We start from the raw sequence: 21,616 nt of genomic DNA, 5'->3' as shown, positions 1-21,616 counted from the left end.
TAGAGATCTTCTCCTCAGTCAGAGAAGAGGGACCCTCCTTTTGTCTAGGTACCTGTTTTGTGTGGCACTTGTAAGATGTAGCTGGAGCCTCGGTCTAGAGAGTTCAGATGTCTGCCATTCATATTTGGGCCTCTGAGCAGGCCTTAGCCTCAGAGTGAGAGGATGAATGGGGTATTACTGAGCTTGAGAGCAGGAGGAGCTCATCGGATGCCCACAGGGGCTGGGCAGTGACATGCTTGAGTCAAGCAGATGCAGTTTTTGGACAGTAGGGATTTTTGGACAGTAGGGGTTTTGGGGAGGCCGAGGTGGAGCTCAAGGCCATGTACATCTGTAACCCTATCTAATATGGCCTCGGGATTTTCAGAAGCTGGAAATCAGAATTGCTGTATGAATCCTTTTCATTTTAAGATGTTGACAGTTAATTTCATTTTTTTTTATTGTAAAACAAAGGTACCACGTGGACGTAGAACTCAGTAGTGGGCCCTTTGTGGCCCATGGGTGAGCAGTTTGCAATCCCTGCTTTCAAACAGGAGGGGCAGATACAGCTAATACAGAACACAGGGACTTGCCCTCCTGACCAGCTGTGGAGACACTATAGTAGAACTGCCTTCCTGCTCTCTGAGTCCCGCCTGCTTTGTCACATGCTCCCTGCTATTTTGTCCCTCAGCTTTGCACCAGCCCTTGCTGAAGAAGGCATACTTCTCGGTGCATTTATGCTATGGCAGAAGAAGCCAGTGATGAGGGATTGCCAGGATACCTCAAGGGAGAACTTTTTTCCTCGTAAGTGTCCAGGGGTGAGAGAGTGGCAGGTTAACCCAGTGTCCTGAGCTGCTACCACCGGCCAGACCCCCCAGGCCTGCATGCACTGGGACATCAACAAGTAGCCTTTAATAAAACCATGGTCTATGTTGCAACTTCCGATCTTTGCTCTGGGATTTTCCTACCAGGATCAAGTGGCTTTTTCTGAGTTTGTTATTCAGGTTCCTAACAGCAACACAGGAAATGGGTTTTAATTTCTTTGCTAGCTGCTCTGTTTGGGGGCTGTTTAATGAGTCTCCAGTTGTAGTGCAGCTTTGGTCACAGCAGGACTGGTGTGGATAGCAGCTTACCTGACCTTTCACCTTTAAAAAAAATTATGATTATGATCTTTTTGTATTTTTTATGAAATGAGGCAGGAGAGCATAAGTAATTTTATGTGCTATGTTTCTAAGTGACAACTCTTGAGGGTAACTGTTGGGATGTGTTTAAGATTATAGAAAGAGATATAGTGGAGGTCTATCTCTTCCACTTTTAGAGGTAAAGAAATGCATATGCTGTACGTTTGTTATAAATTTAGGACAATGGTTGTTGAATTTAAATATATGTGAGCATAACCAGGGGAGTGTGCTTTTTTTTAAACTTTTTATTGTGTAGTATATTGTAGCTGATTAACAATGTTGTGAGTTTCAGGTGGACTGCAAAGCTGTACATATACACGTATACACTCAGGAGAGTGTATTTTAAAAGGCAAATCTTCAGTCTCTACCCCCAGAGGTTCTCAGTCTACATTCTTAACAAATATCCCGAGTGATTTGGGGCCTATGGACCATACTTTGGGAAATGCGTCTCTATTTTGTTGCCTTTGTTGTCTGAATATGTTCATGGCCACTTGAGGGCAGATTCACTTATTTGTGAGATGCCTTGGTTTGTTCTCATTCACTGTGTTGTGCTACCTTAGATTCTTGGAGAGAGTCAGTCTCTTGAGAGTCCTAGAGAGAATTGTTTAGGAGACCCTCACAGGTTGACATACAGGGACCAAGTCCCTACTGCAACAGGGGTCCCAGAAACTCCTTCAGCAGCACACACTGCTGCCAAATCTTGAAGCAGCTCCCCACATTGGTTGTAGGCTTTTTCCAAGTGTGTCACTAGCTCCAGGGTTTAGCTTTACCCTTTAAAGTACTTTACAGCCAGCGTATGGGAGACTGGGTGCTCCTAAGCCAGGAAGCTGGAGCTTTGAGCCCTTAAAGGGTAAAGCACACTATCAAATCTGAGGGCTGAGGCTGAATCTTACCAGATTAGATTTACTGGCTTGATTAGAGAAGCATGCCCAGGCTGTTTGTCCTTCCGGAAAATGACTGAGCTCAACAAAATAGCATAAAAATCCATTCCTAATACCCTAGTGCATACAAAGCAGAATCTTGGTTCACATCTTAGCAGGGGCTTGCCCCTTATTAGAAAGGAAGAAACCATAGCTAGCAAAGCTTAAAGGAGGAATTGTCATGTGTAGTATACCTTGGGAAGAGTACAAAAGGAGAATGTGACAGTCCCTACTGTCAAAGGGAGACCAGAGAAACACCTGGGAAACAATGGGCCAGGACTCCTGTGAATCATCCCTCTGCCTCACTTTACTTTCCTTCATCCCCAGCTCTTCTGAAATGTCCTCTCACCCTTGGGGACTTCCCTGGTGGTCCACTGATTTAGACTCTGCTTCCATTGCAGGGGGCATGGGTTCCATCCCTGGTTGGGGAACTAAGATCTTGCATGCTGCACAGAGCAGCTGGGAAAAAAAAGTGGGGGGGATCTTTGAGCAGTTCCTGTTTCCTTCAGCTCTTCAAACAGCCTTAAAACTATTAGTAGGAGAAAAGTGATTTTAACTAACTTATTATAAAAATAGAGGTAAATTCACAAAACTTTATAAAGAGTGTATTTATATTTTATGACCACTTGCAAAGGATGTGAAAGTGTTTCGTTTTTAGAATTTAAAGATTCTGTCTCGGCGTGCAAGTGTGTTCAGTCACTTCAACTCTTTGTGACCCCATGGACTGTAGCCTGTCAGTCTCCATCCATGGAATTCTCTGGGCAAGAATACTGGAGTGGGTTGCCATGCCCTCCAAGAGTCTGTCTAGGATAGAACAAAAATAGCTGATTCTGAGTTAAAGGTACTTGTCTGTTGTACAAGGCATATGAGGTCTGGCCTCATTCTGAATTCTCAGTACTTTCTTTCACACCACTCTTCCTTAGATTCACTGTGCTCAGCCATGCTAGCCTTCTGTCTTTTCCTAGAGCACACCAGTTTCATTCTTGCATTGGTATCTTGGCATGTACTTTACATTCTCTCTGCCTAGAACACATTTCGCACAGATCTGCTTAAGCTGGCTCCTTCTCATCATTCAGGGCTCAACTCAGACATCACCTTCTTAAGGAGGCCTTTCCTGACTGCCTCATCTAAAGCCCTTTGTCCTATTATCCTGTTTTAGTATCTTTATGAAGCTTATTAGTATTTTAAATTCTAATTTCACTTGTTAATTTTCAGTCTTCCCTCACTGGAATATATTTAAGATCTTTTTTGTCTTGGTTGTTCTCCACTTTCAAACAGTATGCCCAGATATGAGTTTATTATTGTCTGAAAATTCCATCTTTAATCAGTTGTCTCTTTAAATATTGACTCCATTTTCTTCTTTCCTTCTTTAGTGTCTTATTTCTTATTTTCCATTTTTGTGTTTTCTCTTAATTGGTAGAAGCTGGTTGCTGGTAATTTTCTCAGATCTGCTTTCCAGTCTACTGATTCTCTTCTTTAACATGGTCTAATCTCTGTGTAAACCACCTGTTGAATTTTTAATTTTAATAACTATTTTTCTACAAGTTGTATTTTTTCCTGAAATCCATTTGGTCATTGTTTCTTTTTTAGTATGTTCTTTTCTCATGTTTTTCATTTTTTCTTTTTGGCTTTAATCATTTGAAATATGTATTACAGTTTATCTGATCATTCTATTAAGGTTTCTTTGGAGAGTCTTACCCTGCTATTAATTGAATTCCCACATCTTGTTTGTATTTTTACATAGTTTTTACATTTTGCTTGCGCTTATCTTCAGCAGAGAGCTTTATTCGTGGGCATCTTTCGTGCTGTGATTGAGGGTAGGTCTCTTTAGAATTTTACATTTCCTCTGCCAGATATCTCATTCTGGGACTACTTTTTTGTGTTAAACTTTTGGCCTGGGGATTCTCAGACTATGTAGTTCAATTGAGTTCAGTCCCTCAGTCGTGTCTGACTCTTTGCAGTCCCATGGACTGCAGCACTCCAGGCTTCCCTGTCCATCACCAGCTCCTTGAGTTTGCTTAAACTCATGTCCATTGCATCGGTGATGCCATCCGACCATCTCATCCTCTTATGTCGTCCCCTTCTCCCACCTTCAATCTTTTCCAGCATCAGGTTCTTTTCCAGTGAGTCAGTTCTTCATATCAGGTGGCCAAAGGATTGGAGTTTCAGCTTCAGCATCAGTCCTTCCAATGAATATTAAGGACTGATTTCCTTTAGGATTGACTGGTTGGATCTCCTTGCAATTCAAGGGACTCTCAAAAGAGTCTTCTCCAACACCACAGTTCAAAAGCATCAATTCTTTGGCACTCAGCTCTCAATAGTTCAGATCTCAATAGCCTATGGAAAGGCTTGTAGTTACAGATTACTAGAAGAGATACTTTTTTCCTCTCAATTCAGACCTTTCTTATTCTCGCTGTGTGCCAGTGGGCTCTTTTTTCTAGTCTGCTTTCTCTCTTTGAGGGTCTTCACCTTACATTGGAACTCAGGTCCAAGTGCCTGTTTTAGGTGGACTCAAGAAAATAAAACAGCTCCTTTCCACAGCCACTGGAAAGGCCTGATCTCATTTATCACTGTAGTTTCTAGTTCCCCACCCCCAACATTTTTGGCCCTGGGGTTCTTCCTTGCTTTCAGCTATATAATTAAAATAATATTATGATATTTTTTAAGTTACCTACTCAGCTATATCATCAGAAGCAAGATCTTTCCCCCTAGAGTCTCTTGCTCAGTGCAGTAGCTGTAGCATCTAACACAATGCCTGGCTTGTGAAGAAAGTGATATCAATACATATTTGTTATTCAATTTTAGAAATGGGTGTTTCCATTAGGAAACCATTCCTCTTCCCAGTAGAGAAGGCCAGAGATGGTGCTCCAAATTCACTAGTATCCAACAGCCAAGAGATTTAGCGTTTGTGATTTAGCAACTTGTGAAGGATTTCAGTTTTCCTATTTTTCACTATTAAACGTTAATGCTTTCCTAAGGGCATGAAGATGCTGTTGCCAGTTGCTAGCAGGGTTTTCCAGCCCCATAAATCGGCGAATTAAAACCATCCCTGGGGAACTATTATTGCCCAGTGTCTCTTTTTATGCTGGCATTTTGAAAGTTCTTACACTGATTAAATTGACCTTTACAGTGGCTCAGCTAAGAATAGCAACTCAAAGACATGGAAACTCTTAAGGAAAATGATGTTAGTCCCATAGTTTATGCTGCCGCCAAAGAGATGAGATAATTTTTTGCATATGTGCAAAGACATACTATTCATCCTTTTCCATTGTAAAAAATGTTCTTTCCAGTTCATTGTTGGTCTAGCTCACTGGTTCTTCCTGCCTGTGCTTTTTGTTTGGTGACCATATATGCCCTGTTTCTTAGAGCAGCTGGTCACTGTGCTACCAGAAGTCACACCTATAACAAATGAGAATTTTGAGGGTCATCACCACAGTTATTCTGAGGTGAAAGGCCTCAGCATATGAGCATGTGTTATTCACTCAAAGTTCCTTTTTGACAAGTCTACATTTCTTGTATTTTGGGGCCAGGAGTTTGTGCAAATGGAACATTGCTGAGAAGTATCTTTAAAATGCAAATCTCATCTTACCCCCACGCACCTAACTCACTACCTACTTTTTCAAGCATCTCCAGCTGAAGGACTTTCCTTGTACTGTTTCCTTTGTTCTTCCCACCCCTCTTCCGTGGCTACTAACTTTCTAACCATCCTGGCAGTCTCAGTTCAGGCTTACCTTCCTCACAGCTGTCTGGACCTCCTTAACTAGTTTCTGTTGTAAACTCTTACCAAATGAGGTGTTTTTCCTTCCTACTTGCAGTTTTATGTGTATGATTACTTTATCATCTTTTGTTAGACTTTAAGCTCCATGAGGGTAAAGACCTTTATTTATTTATTTTTAAGCTTGTTTTATTTTATTTTAACATTTTATTTATTTCTTTTTGCCTGTGCTGGGTCTTCATTGCTGCGTGCAGGCTTTCTCTAGTTGTAGCAAGTCGGGGCTACTCTCTAGTGGTATGCGGACTTCTCATTGCAGTGGCTTCTCTTGTTTCAGAGCATGGGCTCGGGGGTGCTCAGATTTAAGTAGTTGCAGCAGGCAGGCTCAGTAGTTGTGGCTCATAGGCTCTAGAGTGTAGACTCAGGAGTTGTAATGCATGGGCTCAGTTGCCCCACAGCATGTGAAATCCTCGGACCAAGGATTGAACCCACGTCTTCTGCACTGGGAGGTGGATTATTAACCACTTGTCCACCAGGGAAGTCGCACGTTTCACCTTTTATTTACCCATTGTGTTCCCCACTGCTGTTTCAGTGCTGGTGCAGGGTAGGTACTCAATAAATGTTGAAGGAACGGGTGAAGGCCCCATGTTCCACAATGGGATGAAACACCGTTTAACTTTTCAGAAAATTCATGTGTGAAAATAATGACGTTTCAGGCAAAGAAGGGTGGAGCCCCAAGCGTGTTGCCTGTCTTCACTGCCAAGTAGAAAATTTTCCCAAAGTCAAAGAGCTCCTTAAGGGCAGGGACCTTATCTTTTCCATCAAAGACAAAATGTTGATTGTGTTTGGGGATTTTAGTGGATTTATTTAAGCATCTAAAGTGTTAAAAGCAAGTGAAGAAGAATAACTTAAACCAAGGATGTTCTAGTTTATTAGTTAAAAGCTCAGGATCTGGAGTCAGATGAATTAGCTAGCTGCATGGCCTCAGGCAAGTTACTTAGCCTCTCTTGACTTCAGTTCTCTTTTACTACCCACTTCATCCTCTTGTAAGGAATTTAGAACAGTGCCTAGCACATAGGAGGTACTCAGTATTATTCACCCCACCTCATTCTGCCTTCATGGAGGCTGCATAGCCATTGTTTCATTCACCAAACCTTTGTGAGCCCAGCACTGTGCCCATTCTTGGAGTTGGGGATGGGGATTAAGGAGACAGAGCTCTTGCCCATAGGAAGGGCACAGTTTTTTCTCTCATTCACTCTTGAGGAGGGAAGGGGAGGGGTGGGATATTAACTTCCCACTTGAGACTTAGCCTAAACAATGTAATTTGTGTATAGTCCTTGGAGATGCTTGGAAGAAAAGCAAAGGATACTCATGAAGAGTGCTGAGAATTTTTCATATTTGAACTTTCCATTGCATTCTCTCCAGTTCCTTTTTCTATTCGTTATGTCCGAAGCAGCCCACATTGCCAGTGAGCTTTACTGTTCTGAGAAATAGTTCTAAGTGAATGCACAGTGCTCTTTATTGAATACTCTCTCACTGAATGCAAAGTGCTCCTTATCGAATGGGCTTTCATGCCCAGCAATAATGACTCAGAGAATAACATTGATATTAAGAGCTCAGAGAAGTTCAGTTACTACTGAAGTTACCACAGTTAATAAGCATAGTGTGAGAACCAAACTTTGAACCCAGATCTGACTGAATCTTAACCATTTGGATCTTGAGCTGCCTGGAGATCCCTGAGAGTCCTCTGGGTGACTTACTCCTATAGGGAAGGGTAGAAGAGCAGCAAGCAACATTTGCACACCTCTATTCTTTGCTTTGACTGAGAGGAGACACAGGTTACAGGAACTTTTGCATTGGCTGCTGCCAAAAGGCACCCCACTCCAGTACTCTTGCCTGGAAAATCCCATCCATGGACAGAGGAGCCTGGTGGGCTGCAGTCCATGGGGTCTCTAAGAGTCGGACACGACTGAGCAACTTCCCTTTCACTTTTCACTTTCATGCATTGGAGAAGGAAATGGCAACCCACTCGTGTTCTTGCCTGGAGAATCCCAGGGACGGGGGAGCCTGGTGGCTGCCGTCTCTGGGGTCGCACAGAGTCGGACACGACTGAAGTGACTTAGCAGCAGCAGTAACAGCTGCCGAAAGGAATGGGAAGTGGGTAGGCTGGTAGACTCTTCAGGATGAAGGAGACATGAGTGAGCATCTTAACTAGCTCTTGGGCCACTGAGTGAGTGACTTGCCCAGAGTCCTGTTCCTCGGTAATGGCAGAGCTAGGACCAAACCCAAGGCTTCTGGATTTTCTTCTCCTAGCAGTAGGTCTTTCTCTGGAGGAGCTCATCATGCTCACATCTCACTACCCTCTTAATCCATCATTTCTTCCTTGTAAAGGTCCATGAGTCCATGTCTCTTCTTCTTTAACTGCCCACCTACTTTCCTTCCTCCTGTAGCAGAAAATGACAGTTCCCATAACCAAGACCATCCTAGACGACTTGGGGACTCTATTTGAGGAGAGGAGAACAGGGGATGAGATATCCTAGGTAAAAAGTATTTGGGAAACTGAGTTAAATGATGCTGCCACAGTCTGCTGTCCTGGGGAAAGTGGAAGGAGAGCAGGGAAAAGAGCAGGGTTCTGTTTATACCAGGCTTCCTGTCTCGGTGAATGGGAAAGCCAAGAAAAAACCTGACACCAGTAGGTCATTAAGATGCCACATGTTTAGATTTCAAACACATTCCATTTCTTGCCTCACAGAGGACCAGTTGACCACCCTGTGTTCCAAGCCTGGACCTCATCTGATAAAATTTTTTGAAGCAGAAGTGTCACTGGATTATTTCATGTGTTGAGGTGTAGGCAACACAGCCTCTTTTCGAAACTATGTGGACAGTTTGAACTGTGCTCTTGTGAGCCAGGCCAGAAGAATGGCATTTCAGGGACTGGTAAACTTGGGAGAAATTTTTTCATGTCCTTAGGAAAGCAGTGTTTTGCTCTGAAGTCAGAGGAGGTGTGTTCTGGCAAAAGCATCGAGCGCAGATCTGCTTTCTCCACATGCGTCAGGCCTCAGAGGAGGCATCCTAGTGGACAGCCACCTTCTAGGTGTGCCATTTTCCTTACGGTGGACGTGGGGAGGCAACAATAGGGTTCTGTGTGCAGTGCTGTCACAAAACTGTCGTCAGAATCAACAGATGTCTTGCCCATGTTTCCTTCTTCCTAAACCCTTTTGCACCAGGGTGTAAGACTCTTAAAAGAGACCAGGAAACACCTGAGGATGTGGTGGAAACACGCTCTGAGCCAGGGATCTGAGTTTTAGCCATGCCCTTTCTTTTGTCTTCGCCCTGTGGCTTCAGGTCCCCAGCCTCTAGCCCTATAGACAGTCTCTGGATTGCTTTGTTTATACCCTTGGCCAAGTAGACAGTGTAGTAGAGCAGGGCCCAGAGAACAGGAACCAACTATGTGGCTTGAATTTCCACTGGCAGGCGTCCGCCCGGATGTACACTGTGGGCAGGGTCAGCCTGAGTAGCAGCAAATACAATACTGTGGTTTTGGTTTCTTTGCTGAGCAGGGTTTTTTCCCTTCCTAACTATGCTCCTTGAGGTTAGGGAGTGTCTTATTCATCTTGTCTCTCATACCCAGCCCAGTGTCCGGCACAGAGACGGTGTCCAGTCAATGACTGTGTTGCTTCTTTAGGATAAAGAAATGTTGAAAGCCACATCTTAATAGGTCTCATGCACTGTGGCCCAGAGGACATTGGAGGCTGAAGTTCATTTAAGTTATTGTAAACTTATTTATGAATAAGTTATAAAGCTTATATATAAACTTATTGAAGTTTATTTAAGTTTCATATCTTAACTGTGAAATATAAAATAAACCCTTCCACCTCTATTCCCATCCACCAGTGCTGTGAATAGAATTTGGCAAAATGCTAGATGGTTACTCAGCAGTGCCCTTTCTATAGCTGTCCCTGACAAGGGAGAGTGTGAATTCTAGATCCAGTCAAGATTATTAAGGGATCATCTGATAAGCAAAAAAAGATCTAGCAAATTGAAACTGCATTAGGTCATCTAAGCAAGTCACTCTTAAGACTGAAGAATTTTAATAAATAGCAGGTTTTTTAGCCTTCTTTTGAATCATGCTGTAATTAACCTTGGAGATCATGTGTTTTAAAGGGAGGATGGACCGGCTGACCAGATGCTAATCCTAGAATATGTACTGCCTTAATTATTCCAGGAACTTTCACAGAGAAGCTGGTTTTATTTAAAATGTACAGCCAGTTACAGGAGAATCATGACTATGGTTCTTATGAATCTTATGGGCTAAATTAGCATCAGAACATGGAGTGCTTCAGCTTGGACATAAAGCAAGGAGGACTCTGCTCTGTTTTTCTCTCTGAGAACTCTGCTCTTTACCACTTGGCTTCGTGTACTGAATCTTCTTCCCTCTTTAATAAACCATATTATTTTTCTTAAATCTGCTGTTGTTGCATGGTTCTTCTTCTTCTTCTTCTTTTTTTTTTTTCCTCAATGGAGTAAATATTGGTACAGACTGTTTGGTGGAGGATGGATAGGCGACCAGAAAGAGGGGGATAAGAAGAAAGTGTTCGTCGCTCAGTCGTGTCCGACTCTTTGTGACTCCATGGACTGTAGCCCGCCAGGCTCCTCTGTGCATGGAATTCTCCAGGCAAAAATACTGGAGTGGGTTGCCATTTCCTTCTCCAAGGGATCTTCCTGACCTAGGGATTGAACCCGGGTCTCCTGCATTGTAGGCAGATTCTTTACCAACTGAGCCACCAAGGAAGCCCTATGAGAAGAAAAGTGATATTTAAAAGCTATAATTCAATGTGCTAAAATTTTAAATTTCTTTTAGGACAAGGAAACCTGCGTGGGTACCAACAATCAAAGCTACATCTGTGACACAGGACACTGCTGTGGACAGTCTCAGTGCTGCAACTACTACTATGAACTCTGGTGTAAGTCTTGCCTGGGGGCTTCTTGGTGTCCAGCCGCCTCAGTTCACCACCTCTGCTCATTGGGAAACTGAAAGCTGGTCAGCCTTGTTCCTCTCTCTCGGTGGCAGTGTTGGCGAGCAGACTCTGCTAGGTTCTGGAAGCAATCCCTCTGTAGAGGAGGAGCGCTCCGGTGCTCTTTGGACACCATGAGCTAAAGACTGGAAAATATGGTCTGAGCCCTCCTAAGAGGCCATGGTTAGCAGATCTGCTGCAGAAGCTTCTGAGTGGGATTCTCTTGGATGCCCTCTCCAGGGTGTGCCAAGCAGTGACAACAACTTATGCCCTCTCACAGGCCAGCCCAGCTGCCCAGACCCCCTGTCTTTGCAAAGAGAGGTTTGCAGCAGCCAAGCTGCCGTGGATGCCGGGCTGCTCTCTGGATAGCTCTAACATTTTCTTGTTAAAAAAAAACAAAACACCAGGACTTCCCAATTCCCCACAGATCCTCAAGGAGCCGCCTCTGTTTCTGAGGGTCCCTCTCAGTGGGATCTTTCCTTAGGTCGTGGCCAACAGAGCCCTCCTGGAGAGGAGGAATAGAGGTTCAGCCCCCTTTGTTCCTTCCCCAGATTGCAAACTGAAGTGTCTGGAGGCTTCTCAGTCCACCTAACCTGTTACTGTCAACCCAAAGCCATTTTGAGTTGTCAGCTCCACCACCTTGTCACTGGCTTGGTAGAGGCCAGGACCACTTGCACCTTCTTGAGTTGTACAAGGATGGGGACAATGCCCTGGGCTTCAGGGAGTGACCTACACTTAGAGAGTTCACTGAAGCACTTTGTACTCTGATCTTCCTGAAACTCAGATGAGACACTGAGGATACTGAACAAAGAAGGGGGAGGATGGGAGAGTTCTGAGGGCAGAGCGTTGCCAGGTGACCAGCACTACAGTGGTTCTCAAGCTGTCCGTTGATAGAGGAGGCAGTAGATTGTTTTCCCAGAGAATTATAAGCCCCCATCACTCCCTCCATGTGGAGACAACCTTTGCCGCTTGCTTCACATCCTTGCCATCACCTCCACCTCTGCCCTTTTCCCCCTTCTCCTTTCTGATCTCCCCATTCACCCCACATCAGATATATGTCAGAAAGCAGCTAGAAAGGCTGTTGTTTAAAATGGAAAGGAAATTAGATTCTTGGCTGGGAAGCTTCTCCTTCTGAATGCAAACGATCTTGTAGCCAGTGGGAGTGGTTCCTACAAAAAAGACCTCTCCTCACCCTCGTACTTCCCTTTTGATGATTGGCTCTTCTGCCTCTCTGAGGAATTCCAGGGGTGGTTAAGGGCAGACTCCTTCCCAAGGAGAGAACAGGGTTCAAAACGTCCCCATCAGTCCTCCAAGTACATAAGCAGCAGCAGCACAGGCAGGCCTGGAGTTGTCGGTGCTATTTTAGGAGGGGTGGGGCTGAGAGACTCACTGGAGAAACACAACGTGCCAGGCAGGTGGACAGGCTGTTTAAATGTTTTAAGATGCAGATAGCCACGGGTTCAAATTCTCCCTCTCACCCCTTAACTAAAACAAAAGTCAAAGTTGGGCTGCCAAAAAGCCACAGAGCTGCGGTTTGTTTTTCTGGGGCCCTGCCCAGGCGGCATCAGTTGCAGAAAGGATGGAGTTGCTGATGGCCCCCATCTCAGACTGACAGAGCCTCCTGAGGTGTTGGCGGAACAGACTCAGTAGCCACCAGAATTGGGTCATGAATGCCAAGGCTAGAGGTGGGGTGATGGGGACAGGGAGATGCGAGACACAGGTGTCAGCGAGGCAGGTGGTCTGGGAACCAGGCACTTCATCCCATGGGCCTAAAGAAAGCCAGGGGAAGAGCTGCACAGTGACTAATCACTTCTCCAGTCGTGGTTAGCTGGGGAAAGAAGGAGGCCAGACAGAGACCAGTCTGGCTGGGGAGGAAAGACTCACCCCTGTACAAGATGGCCCGTGTCTGCCAAGTTCTCAAGAGACAGAGACTAAAAGCCCAACTTCCTCTTTGTGCCCAGAAATGGCTTTTTGGTCAGAAGGTGCCCAGTGAGCGTTGCGCCTCTCTCCGGAATTCTTTGGTTTTTCTCCTTCTTGAGGGCCTGGCCTCGGCCTGATATGGAGAGGAGGGAGGTCAAGTGTAGGAATGAGCCCTTTCGGTTCTCATGGGAACTGTGCTTCTGGTCACTCTGAACCCTGTTCTCTCTAACTGCCTCTGAACTCTGCCTGAAAATAATGGGCTTTGGGTTATTCTTTTTTCTTTTTCCTTTGGAAGGAAAAGATCTCAGCCAGGAAACCCTTGGCAGAGTTTTTGTCAGAGTACCTTTTTAACCATAGTTGCCTACTGGGAAGGCCTCGGGGAAAAATAAATGCCATTTCCATCAACCCTCATACCATTGCTAAGCCAAATTTTCCTGTGTGCTGAGGACTGGCGCACACACACACATGCAGAGCCCACTTTGCACAGACACACAAGCACATCATAAACACACAGAGACCTAAAACTTCAACCAGCACCCTTTCTCCACTGTCGTTTTAATCTCTTGTAACAGGCCATTGTCATTAGTGGGTCTGCATCAGTTCAGGAATGAAAGTCCTGTTTTACCACCGCCATGGTTGAGGCTTTAAGACCTGGCCTTATCATCCCATGCGTTTTTATGGCTCTTGTAGTTTCAATCATCATTCAATCATTTATTCAGCAAACTCTTATTCCAGTGGTTTCAGACTTTGGCAAGCATCTGCATTTCCTGGAGGGCTTATTAAAGCATGGATTTCTGGGCCCAAGTCCTAGAGTTTTTGATTCAATAGGTCTGAGGTGGACCTGAGAGTTTGCAATTCTAACCAAGTTTCTACTGGATGAGGTGGCCTCTTCTGTGTTAAAGCGTGTGGGGAGAGAGAATCCTTTCCATCAAGAAGGGAGTCTCTAAGCAGAGAGAGGAGATAATACAACATGCCTCACTAGTAATGCAAGGTAGAAAGTGGAGTGTGTGTGCCAGGACCACTGTGTATGTGCTAGGAGAATTTGCTTTCGCTGGACAGGATTCAGGTAGGCTGCATGGAGGTGGTGGCATTTGAAGCAGGCCTTAAAGAAAGGGTGGATAAGATTTAAACACATGGAGAAGGATAGGATGACTTCTCAGGCAGAGGAACGCCAAACACCATAGGTCAAGGCTCCATGGGAAAGAAGAGAGCATGCATCACAGTAACCTTTTCCCTGGGATCATGGTGTTCACTCAGGGGAGATGAGAGTGCTGGTGTGCATAAAACTCTGCTGTGGGCTGGGCACCCAGTAAAGTCTGCACACATGTCAGCTCAACCTGCTCTAAGGACAACCCTGCCAAATATGCATGGCCCATTTCTCAGGACCTGGGGTGTTCAGTCACCAGTCAGTCAGTTGTAGTTGAGTCGTGGGGTCAGTGTGCCTCACACAAAGCTACCCTCTTCCAGAACTCTTAAGTGCCAGGCCAGAGGGTGGTGGGCCCAGATTGTGGAGGGTCTTGAATGTGCAGGTTTGAGAACTCTGCATGTGGACATTAACTCAATTATCCTCACAGTGACCAAGTAGGTAGAAACTGTTATTCTCCCCATTTTACAGATGAGGGAAGTCAAGGCAAAATGACCAGGGTCACAAAGCTAGAATATGAAACTTGTCCAGTCTTTCTGATGAAGTTGCAAGTCCTCTGAAGCCTTCATTTCCCAAATTCAGGCCTTTTCCACAGTGGAAAAGGATCTCCTGCTAAGAGCTGTCGAGGGCTAAGGAGGATACCCACCATCGTATGGGGTAGGAGGAGAGCTAGTGGACAGTATACTTTGGCTTCCTAATGAGGAATTTCCTGCCAGTTGGGGAGTGGTGTTTTCCCAAGTTTATAGTGAACTCCAGGGCACATGACTCAGTTCCTACATTGGACTGTGATGGTTTTTAAAAACATGTTTTCCATTTTGCTTAGCATGACAAGCGTGCCCCACAATGAGGTCACAGCTTTCAGAGGTCATTGGGGAATGTAATCTGTGGGTAGATGTATGTTTGGGGAGGAGGGCATGCTTCTGTCTTTCTCTGTGTGGCTCTTTCTTTTAGGGTTTCCTTTTAAAAACTTTCCTCCTTGTTTGTGAAAACTAGTGAAAAGATCAAAAGTTTGCACAACTCCGTAGGGACTAGTCTAGATGGTCCCCTTTTTAAAGATGTGGGGACATGGCTTTGCCTAGAATCCAGTAGGATCTGTTGTGTGAGGGTCAGACAAGAAGGCCTTCTGTCTTCCCACATTAACTCCATCAAGTGGGACCAGTCCTTAGGGGCTCTTCTGGACCTGTGCTAATGCCCTGTTACTCCACTTGGCCCCTTCTGCTCCCACATCAGTTTTCCCCTAGTTTTGGTGCATACTGTCACTTTGTGATACTGTACTAGAAATGCAGAAATTGGAGCTCAGTTTGAGACTTCATGTAATATCATGCAAATGGTACATAGTAGGGAGAGTTTTTCTACCCATGCTACCACATGAAAAGAAGCAACTAATGGAATTTCAGTAGACATGAGTTTTCTGGTGCTGTTAGATATGACTGTGGTAACCCTGCCAAAGGTATGCCTTCTACTTGTCTCATTTCTTCCCCCGGTCTCTTTCCACCCTGCTTCATTTTTCCTTTAAAAAAAAAAAAGACCTCTTTTTCTGTTAGACTTCTAGTTCAGTGGAACTTAGGCTTTTTCTGGAACAAGGATTCTCTTTAAGAATCTGATGAACATTTGCAATCTTCTCCTCCAGAAGAGCCTATAAAGGCTTAGTCTGGATAGGCTAGAGGTTATGCTCAGTAATAAACAAGTCCAAACTCCTGAAGGTCCTAAAACAACAGGTTTATTGCTCACACTCTGTGTCCATCACAGATTGGATGGTAGCTTTGTTCCTACTTCTTTATTCTCTGGGGCTGGACTGACCCTGAAGTCAGTCTAGAATGTTATGACTTGCTGTAGCAGAAGGGAATCTAACAGAGGATCTCACATTAGCAAGAAATGTTCTGGCCTCTTAGTGACATCTGTCATTTCCAGTCTCAATTTGTTAAGTTAGAAGTAGCCCCAAAATGTCACCTAATCATAAGGGGGCCAGGAAATTCAAGCCTACCCACATGCCAGGAAGGGGAAGAACCAGAAATATTTGGCCAACATGAAAACCATGAAAAAAATCTCTGCTGTAATAGCTAAGAAGTTTTGCCTTAGATCATATATAGTGCAGCATGAAGGTTTCAAGTTAATTTACCCTTAGGTAAGAAACAATTAGAAAAGTGACAGGAGGCAAAAAGTAGAGTTAGGTGCTGATTATGCCATGGGAGAATGTACTTTTAAAATTATGAGGTAACACAGAAGCATAAAGGATTGTGATGTGATACTGGGCAAGTTAATGTAGGTAATATAAAAAAGTGGTTAGCCCAGAATCTTTTAGGCTTGACTCTAAAATATTCCCTGGTGGCTCAGAGGGTAAAGCGTCTGCCTGCAATGTGGGAGACCTGGGTTCAATCCCTGCATTGGGAAGATCCCCTGAAGAAGGAAATGGCAACTCACTCTAATATTCTTCCCTGGAAAATCCCATGGACGGAGGAACCTGGTAAGCTACAGTCCACGGGGTCACAAAGAGTCAGGCACGACTGAGCAACTTCACTTTCTTTCTTTCTTTTTCTAAAATGTTCTCAGAGACAGGCTCTTCAGCAGAGTGCATTTTGCTTGCTTATGCCGCCTCCCTTGGGTGTGACCTAACCCTGCAAGGCTGGGAGCTGACCGGACCGTAGAGGCAGGAGATGTTACAGGGCAGCAGTGGGAAGCCAGTTCACTCCCAGAGCTCCTTTCCGGCTTCAAAACCCCTCCCTGAGGGCTCTACTAACAGTATCCAGTCTCCAGTCAGCCAGTATTGAAAGGAGAGAAGTGTAAGTTAAATTAAGCAAATGTCCGCTGTGACTCTGGGAAGGACCACAAGGGAGACTTCGGACTTAAACTTAAGTCTGTGTTCTCTGGTTAGGAATGGGGTTTTTCTGTCTGCTGATGGGAAAAGAGGAAAAGATCCTCTCCTCATTGTCCTCCGCCTGTTCTGTCACCAGACCTCAGCAGAAGTTTCTGTGGAACTGTGATATGTGCTAAAAGCAGCAAGGTGCAGCAAGTGGTGTTGCCAGCCTGCCAGGGCTGGAAGGCAGTACTGCTGTCCCAGTCTTACCCCATAGGGTAGATTCAGAGAGGACACCCCTGGGGGACAGAAAGAAACACCCTGGCTGTTGCCAGAGGCCACACCCTAAATTTCAGTGGGCTCTTTCAAAATATTGTGTCTGGTACAAACAGAAAAAAATCAGGGATTTATTCATTTGTAATTGTTTACCAGGAAAAAGAAGCTTTTTTTTTTTTTTAATATTCATTCTGATAAGAGTTATAGAAATACTTAACATGTTCTAAACACAAACTTATAGTTACAGAGCAGATGATTAAAAATAATATATAACATTTGTAATGGAAAAAATTGAAGTTCCTCAGAAATAGGGAGCAAATGAAAAATAATATAATCTAGTCTCATTTAATAAAAACTCACCTTAAAATTATTCCTCAGATTTATTTTAATTGAGAAAAAGTATTTTTTTCCCAAAGAAGTAAATGTTCATCTTAGAAAATGCAGGAATTGCAGATAAGCAAAACATAAGAACTGGTAACAGAAAATCCTGTTGTCCAGGAATAATCTCATGATTAACTTCCTGATCATCCCTCTGGATATTTATACTTTTTTTTAAAGCAAAAGTCGGGGTCATATTTTATGCTGTTTTGTAATTTCTTTTTTTTCCATTTAGTATTTGAAACATATTATTATGTCAAAAATAGTATTCTGTGGATAATTTTTTAAATGATTCATATCATTTCATTGTATGAAGACATTCCCAGAGGAATTTTTAAGCCTATTCAGAAATGTATTAATTTTTTTTTAAGCCAGAAAAAATAAAATTTAGTCACAGATATTTTTAAGTTTAACTTACTTTGTTTCTAGTTTTATAATTTGGAAGAAGAAAATAAAAATTGGGGTAAGAAATTAAAATTTCTTCTCATAATCCCACAACTTAAAGATGTCACTATTTTTGTGTTTTTCTTTGCAATCTTTTTTTCCCCTCTAATCTCTATTTATTTTTTAAAGCAAAATTGCTCATTTATTAAACAAATTAGAAGTCTTTTCTGTATACATGTGAAGATTGGAGAGGGGTTCTTATATTAGGGTTTGCCAGGATTCTCTAAATATGATCAAAGAGAACATCAGTGGGAAATGAGAAGAAACAGTCCACCTGGGGAAAAGAGAGCTGTGGGCTTCTCCCCTGCTCCCCTGCTCCTCTCTGGAGCCAGGTGGAAGAAAGGGAGACCACTGATGCTTCCCAGTCTAAGCCAGCTGCAGGCAGAGCGAGCTGGGGGAGTTGATTGTTTGTGACGATGTGAGATGGAATTGTACCAGCTCATATCAAGAGCAGAGGAAGTTGTTTATACTCTCCAGGGAAGTAATGGGCTGAGGCAATTAGAATTTTTCCACCTCTAACTTCCGTGACTCCTGTATGATGGAGGCAAAGTGGTAGAGGAAAAAACTTTTATCAGGCAGTCCCTCCGGGGTCCTCTGCAACTGCTTGTCTGCTGAGTTGTGGGGATTCTGAGGGGCTCTTCATTCTTGGTGGGGAGCCTGGGAGCCATCCTTGTGGGCCAGGGCTGGTGAGGGGAGATGGGCACCAAGAGGGGCTGAAGCATTTTCTCAGATCTCTTAAGAGAGGAAGGGCACATTGTCCTGAAAGGTAAGCACACTTAATGCCCACCAGACCTAAAACATAGGAGAACCTGGGTGCTAGACCAGCAGCTCAGCACTCCACCCCTCTCCCAAGAGCCTGGAGGCACCCCGGAGTGAGTAACCTCTTTTAGAGTCACTTTTCTTAACATTCCTGCCCTCTTCCGTCCCACATATCTTTCACTCTCGTACAAACATTTATGAAAATTGAATACCGGTTCTGAATGTAACTGCCGGGCAAGGCTCAACAGTGCTAGCTTCGGCTAGGTGCACACCGTCCCAGTCTCCCTGTGCTGCGAGCGGCCCCTCCAGCTGGTGTCCCACTGGCATTCATGGCGTGCCTGCCCCTCTCTGTCTCTCCTTCCCTCCCAGGGTTCTGGCTTGTGTGGACCATCATCATCATCCTGAGCTGCTGCTGCGTCTGCCACCACCGCCGAGCCAAGCATCGCCTTCAGGCCCAGCAGCGGCAGCATGAAATCAACCTGATCGCCTACCGGGAAGCCCACAATTACTCAGCGCTGCCATTTTATTTCAGTACGTACTCCAGAAGCCACCAAACCTGCTCTCCGAGGGAGTGGGGGGTGGGGTCGGGTGTGACACACAGACTGTGGGCCTCAGGGCTTGGCCTCTTTATGCCTAGAGCAGGGTCTCAGAAGTGGGAACAAGAGGGTGTACACCTTGAGCAAGGAGAGGCCAGGGCTGTGGATGTAGCCCCTGGGCCCGTTCCATTCCACACTGGCTGGGTTCTCACTGCATCTCTGCTCCTTTAGATTTTTGTTAGGCGTGTTGTTGAATGGTGTATGATATGAATGGAGATTTTGAGGTCAGTGGCCTTGAAATCTCTCCATTTTGCTTCCTGCCATGTGATATGCCTAAGCAGAGGCTGCCATAAAAAGGGCAGGAGTGGGAGGTAATATTGGGATTTCCTGAGAACCAAGAAACTCGATGATTCACTGAAGGGCACACTCACCTGACTTCCCTGGAGTTCCTTCCACTGATCTCTCAAAGGATTGGTGGAGGACCAGTGGTGCAGCCTGTCCAAAGGCATTCTGCAGTGTGTTCTACAGAATAAAATAGTCGTAAATTTGGAATTCCTCATCTAGAAGAGTTAAGTGCTTTGCACAGTGGCCGGTGTACAGTAAGTGCTCAATAAATGCTTGTAATCACTGTTATAATTAGATCATCTGTGTCTCAAAGCAGAGGATGACTCACCTGCCATGTTCCTAATAAGCCTTGATGACAGGTCCCTCATCCTGCATTGGTAAGCCACCTGCTCTTGGTCTGAAGCAGGATGAGGTTTAGTATGTCTTTCCAGCCATACTAGGGTGAGAGGCAACACAGCTTTCCAGCCTCCCAGAGAAGGGCTGTCTTCACGATATACATCTGGAAAGTCGCTCACAGCCCTTTGTCCTGCCTGCACCTGAGAGTTGTCACTTGATGAGTATGCTGGGGGTGGGATGAGATACCTGTTTAGTGTGAGCCTGCAGTCTGTCCTGTAACAATTGCCAGTGCAGTAATTTCTCCTCCCTACCTCCCCGTTTTAGGGTTTTTGCCAAACTATTTACTACCTCCTTATGAGGAAGTGGTGAACCGACCTCCAACTCCTCCCCCACCATACAGTGCCTTCCAGCTCCAGCAGCAGCAGCAGCAGCAGCAGCTACCTGCACAGTGTGGCTCTGCAGGCAGCAGCCCCCCAGGCACCGACCCCACCAGGGGCTCCCAGGGGGCTCAGAGCAGCCCCTTGTCCGGGCCCAGCAGAAGTAGCACGCGACCCCCAAGCGTCACTGACCCTGAGCCCTCCGACATGCCAGCAGACCCAGCAGCCACCAAAACCTCTGGCATGGAGCCCGGCGGCTCTGTGGCTGGCCTGGGGGAGGTGGACCCCACGGCCTTCCTGGACAAGGATTCTGAATGTAAGGAGGAGCTTCTGAAAGAGTACAGCTCTGAGCAGGGCAGTGCCCTCCCTGACAACAAAGACAAGACACCTGGCAGACATCGCCGCTTCACGGGTGACTCAGGCATCGAGGTGTGTGTGTGCAACCGGGGCCACCATGACGACGACCTCAAAGAGTTCAATGCACTCATCGACGATGCTCTGGACGGGCCCCTGGACTTCTGCGACAGCTGCAATGTGCGGCCACCTGGCGACGAGGAGGAAGGTCTCTGCCAGCCCTCCGAGGAGCAGGCCCGGGAACCCGGGCATCCACACCTGCCAAGGCCGCCTGCCTGCCTGCTGCTGAACACCATCAACGAGCAGGACTCCCCAAACTCCCAGAGCAGCAGCTCCCCCAGCTAGAGCAGGTCCTGGCTATACCTGAGATCTTGGCAATGCAACCAGGGTAGGGGAAAACCATGCGAGAAGCATTAATAACTGTGTTCCTTCCCCCTCACCCCTGCTCCTGCATTTTCCTGCATCTCCAGGTACAGTTTGGGGTGTGGGTGGCTTGCCCCCCACAGAAACACAGTGCTGTGGAGGGCTGAGAAGTTACCCTGTGACTCATTCCTCATACCCCACCCCATTCCCCTTTACCTCTTTTAAAGTCACATCTCACTGCCTGCTTGGGTCAGAGAGATGTGTGTTCAAAAGCCCCCAAGGAGGGAATGAGACCGTGCCCTGAGGTGACTCTTGGTGATGGAATGGATGTGCTTTCTGGTGTTAGTTTATGAGAACCTCGCTGCATCTCTGTCCAGAGGAGGTGGCTGGTCTCAGCCCTGGATGAAGAAGGAAGCTCACAGAGGCCCAGGGATTGTCTCCCCTTGCTACCAGCATCTGTGGAGCCAGAATTGTGTTCTGCTGTGGTGGGGAGGAGAGTTGACTGGCAGTTGTGTGGTGGATTGGTAAGGGACTTGTGCTCTCAAATTCCAGCTGACGAGCTCGCGGTGCCAGGGTGTCCTGGAGGGGCCCCTCCCTTCTCGGCAGGATCTGGCTGGCCACAGGCTGGTTCCAGGCTGGAAGATTATATACCTGCCTTTTGTTTTGTTTTTTAAAGGAAAAAAAAAAACAACAACAAAAGCAAGCTGAAAACAAGAACTTGACCAGTGGGCAGGCAAGAATTCTGTTTTGGAAAAGGGAAGTTTGTGTCTTTTTCTCAACTTGGCC

General features: G+C 45.5%; 1 protein-coding gene across 2 annotated transcripts in view; it reads left to right on the top strand.

Annotated features, from left to right (window-relative positions):
• Positions 1-21,512, top strand: part of WBP1L (WW domain binding protein 1-like) — a 56,388-nt gene extending 34,876 nt beyond the window's left edge. For both annotated transcript variants that reach the window (XM_010859429.1, XM_010859430.1), the window contains exons 2-4: positions 10,651-10,753; positions 18,889-19,050; positions 20,061-21,512. In XM_010859429.1, coding sequence (XP_010857731.1) covers positions 10,651-10,753; positions 18,889-19,050; positions 20,061-20,812 — 1,017 coding nt within the window. In that variant the 3' untranslated portion in view covers positions 20,813-21,512. The remainder of the gene's footprint in view (positions 1-10,650; positions 10,754-18,888; positions 19,051-20,060) is intronic.
• The last annotated feature ends 104 nt before the right edge of the window (positions 21,513-21,616 follow it).

The sequence above is a fragment of the Bison bison genome, unplaced genomic scaffold (genome assembly GCF_000754665.1).
Source record: "Bison bison bison isolate TAMUID 2011002044 unplaced genomic scaffold, Bison_UMD1.0 scf7180017864456, whole genome shotgun sequence".
NCBI lineage: Eukaryota > Metazoa > Chordata > Mammalia > Artiodactyla > Bovidae > Bison > Bison bison.
This window is presented reverse-complemented; position numbering and strand designations above follow the sequence as displayed.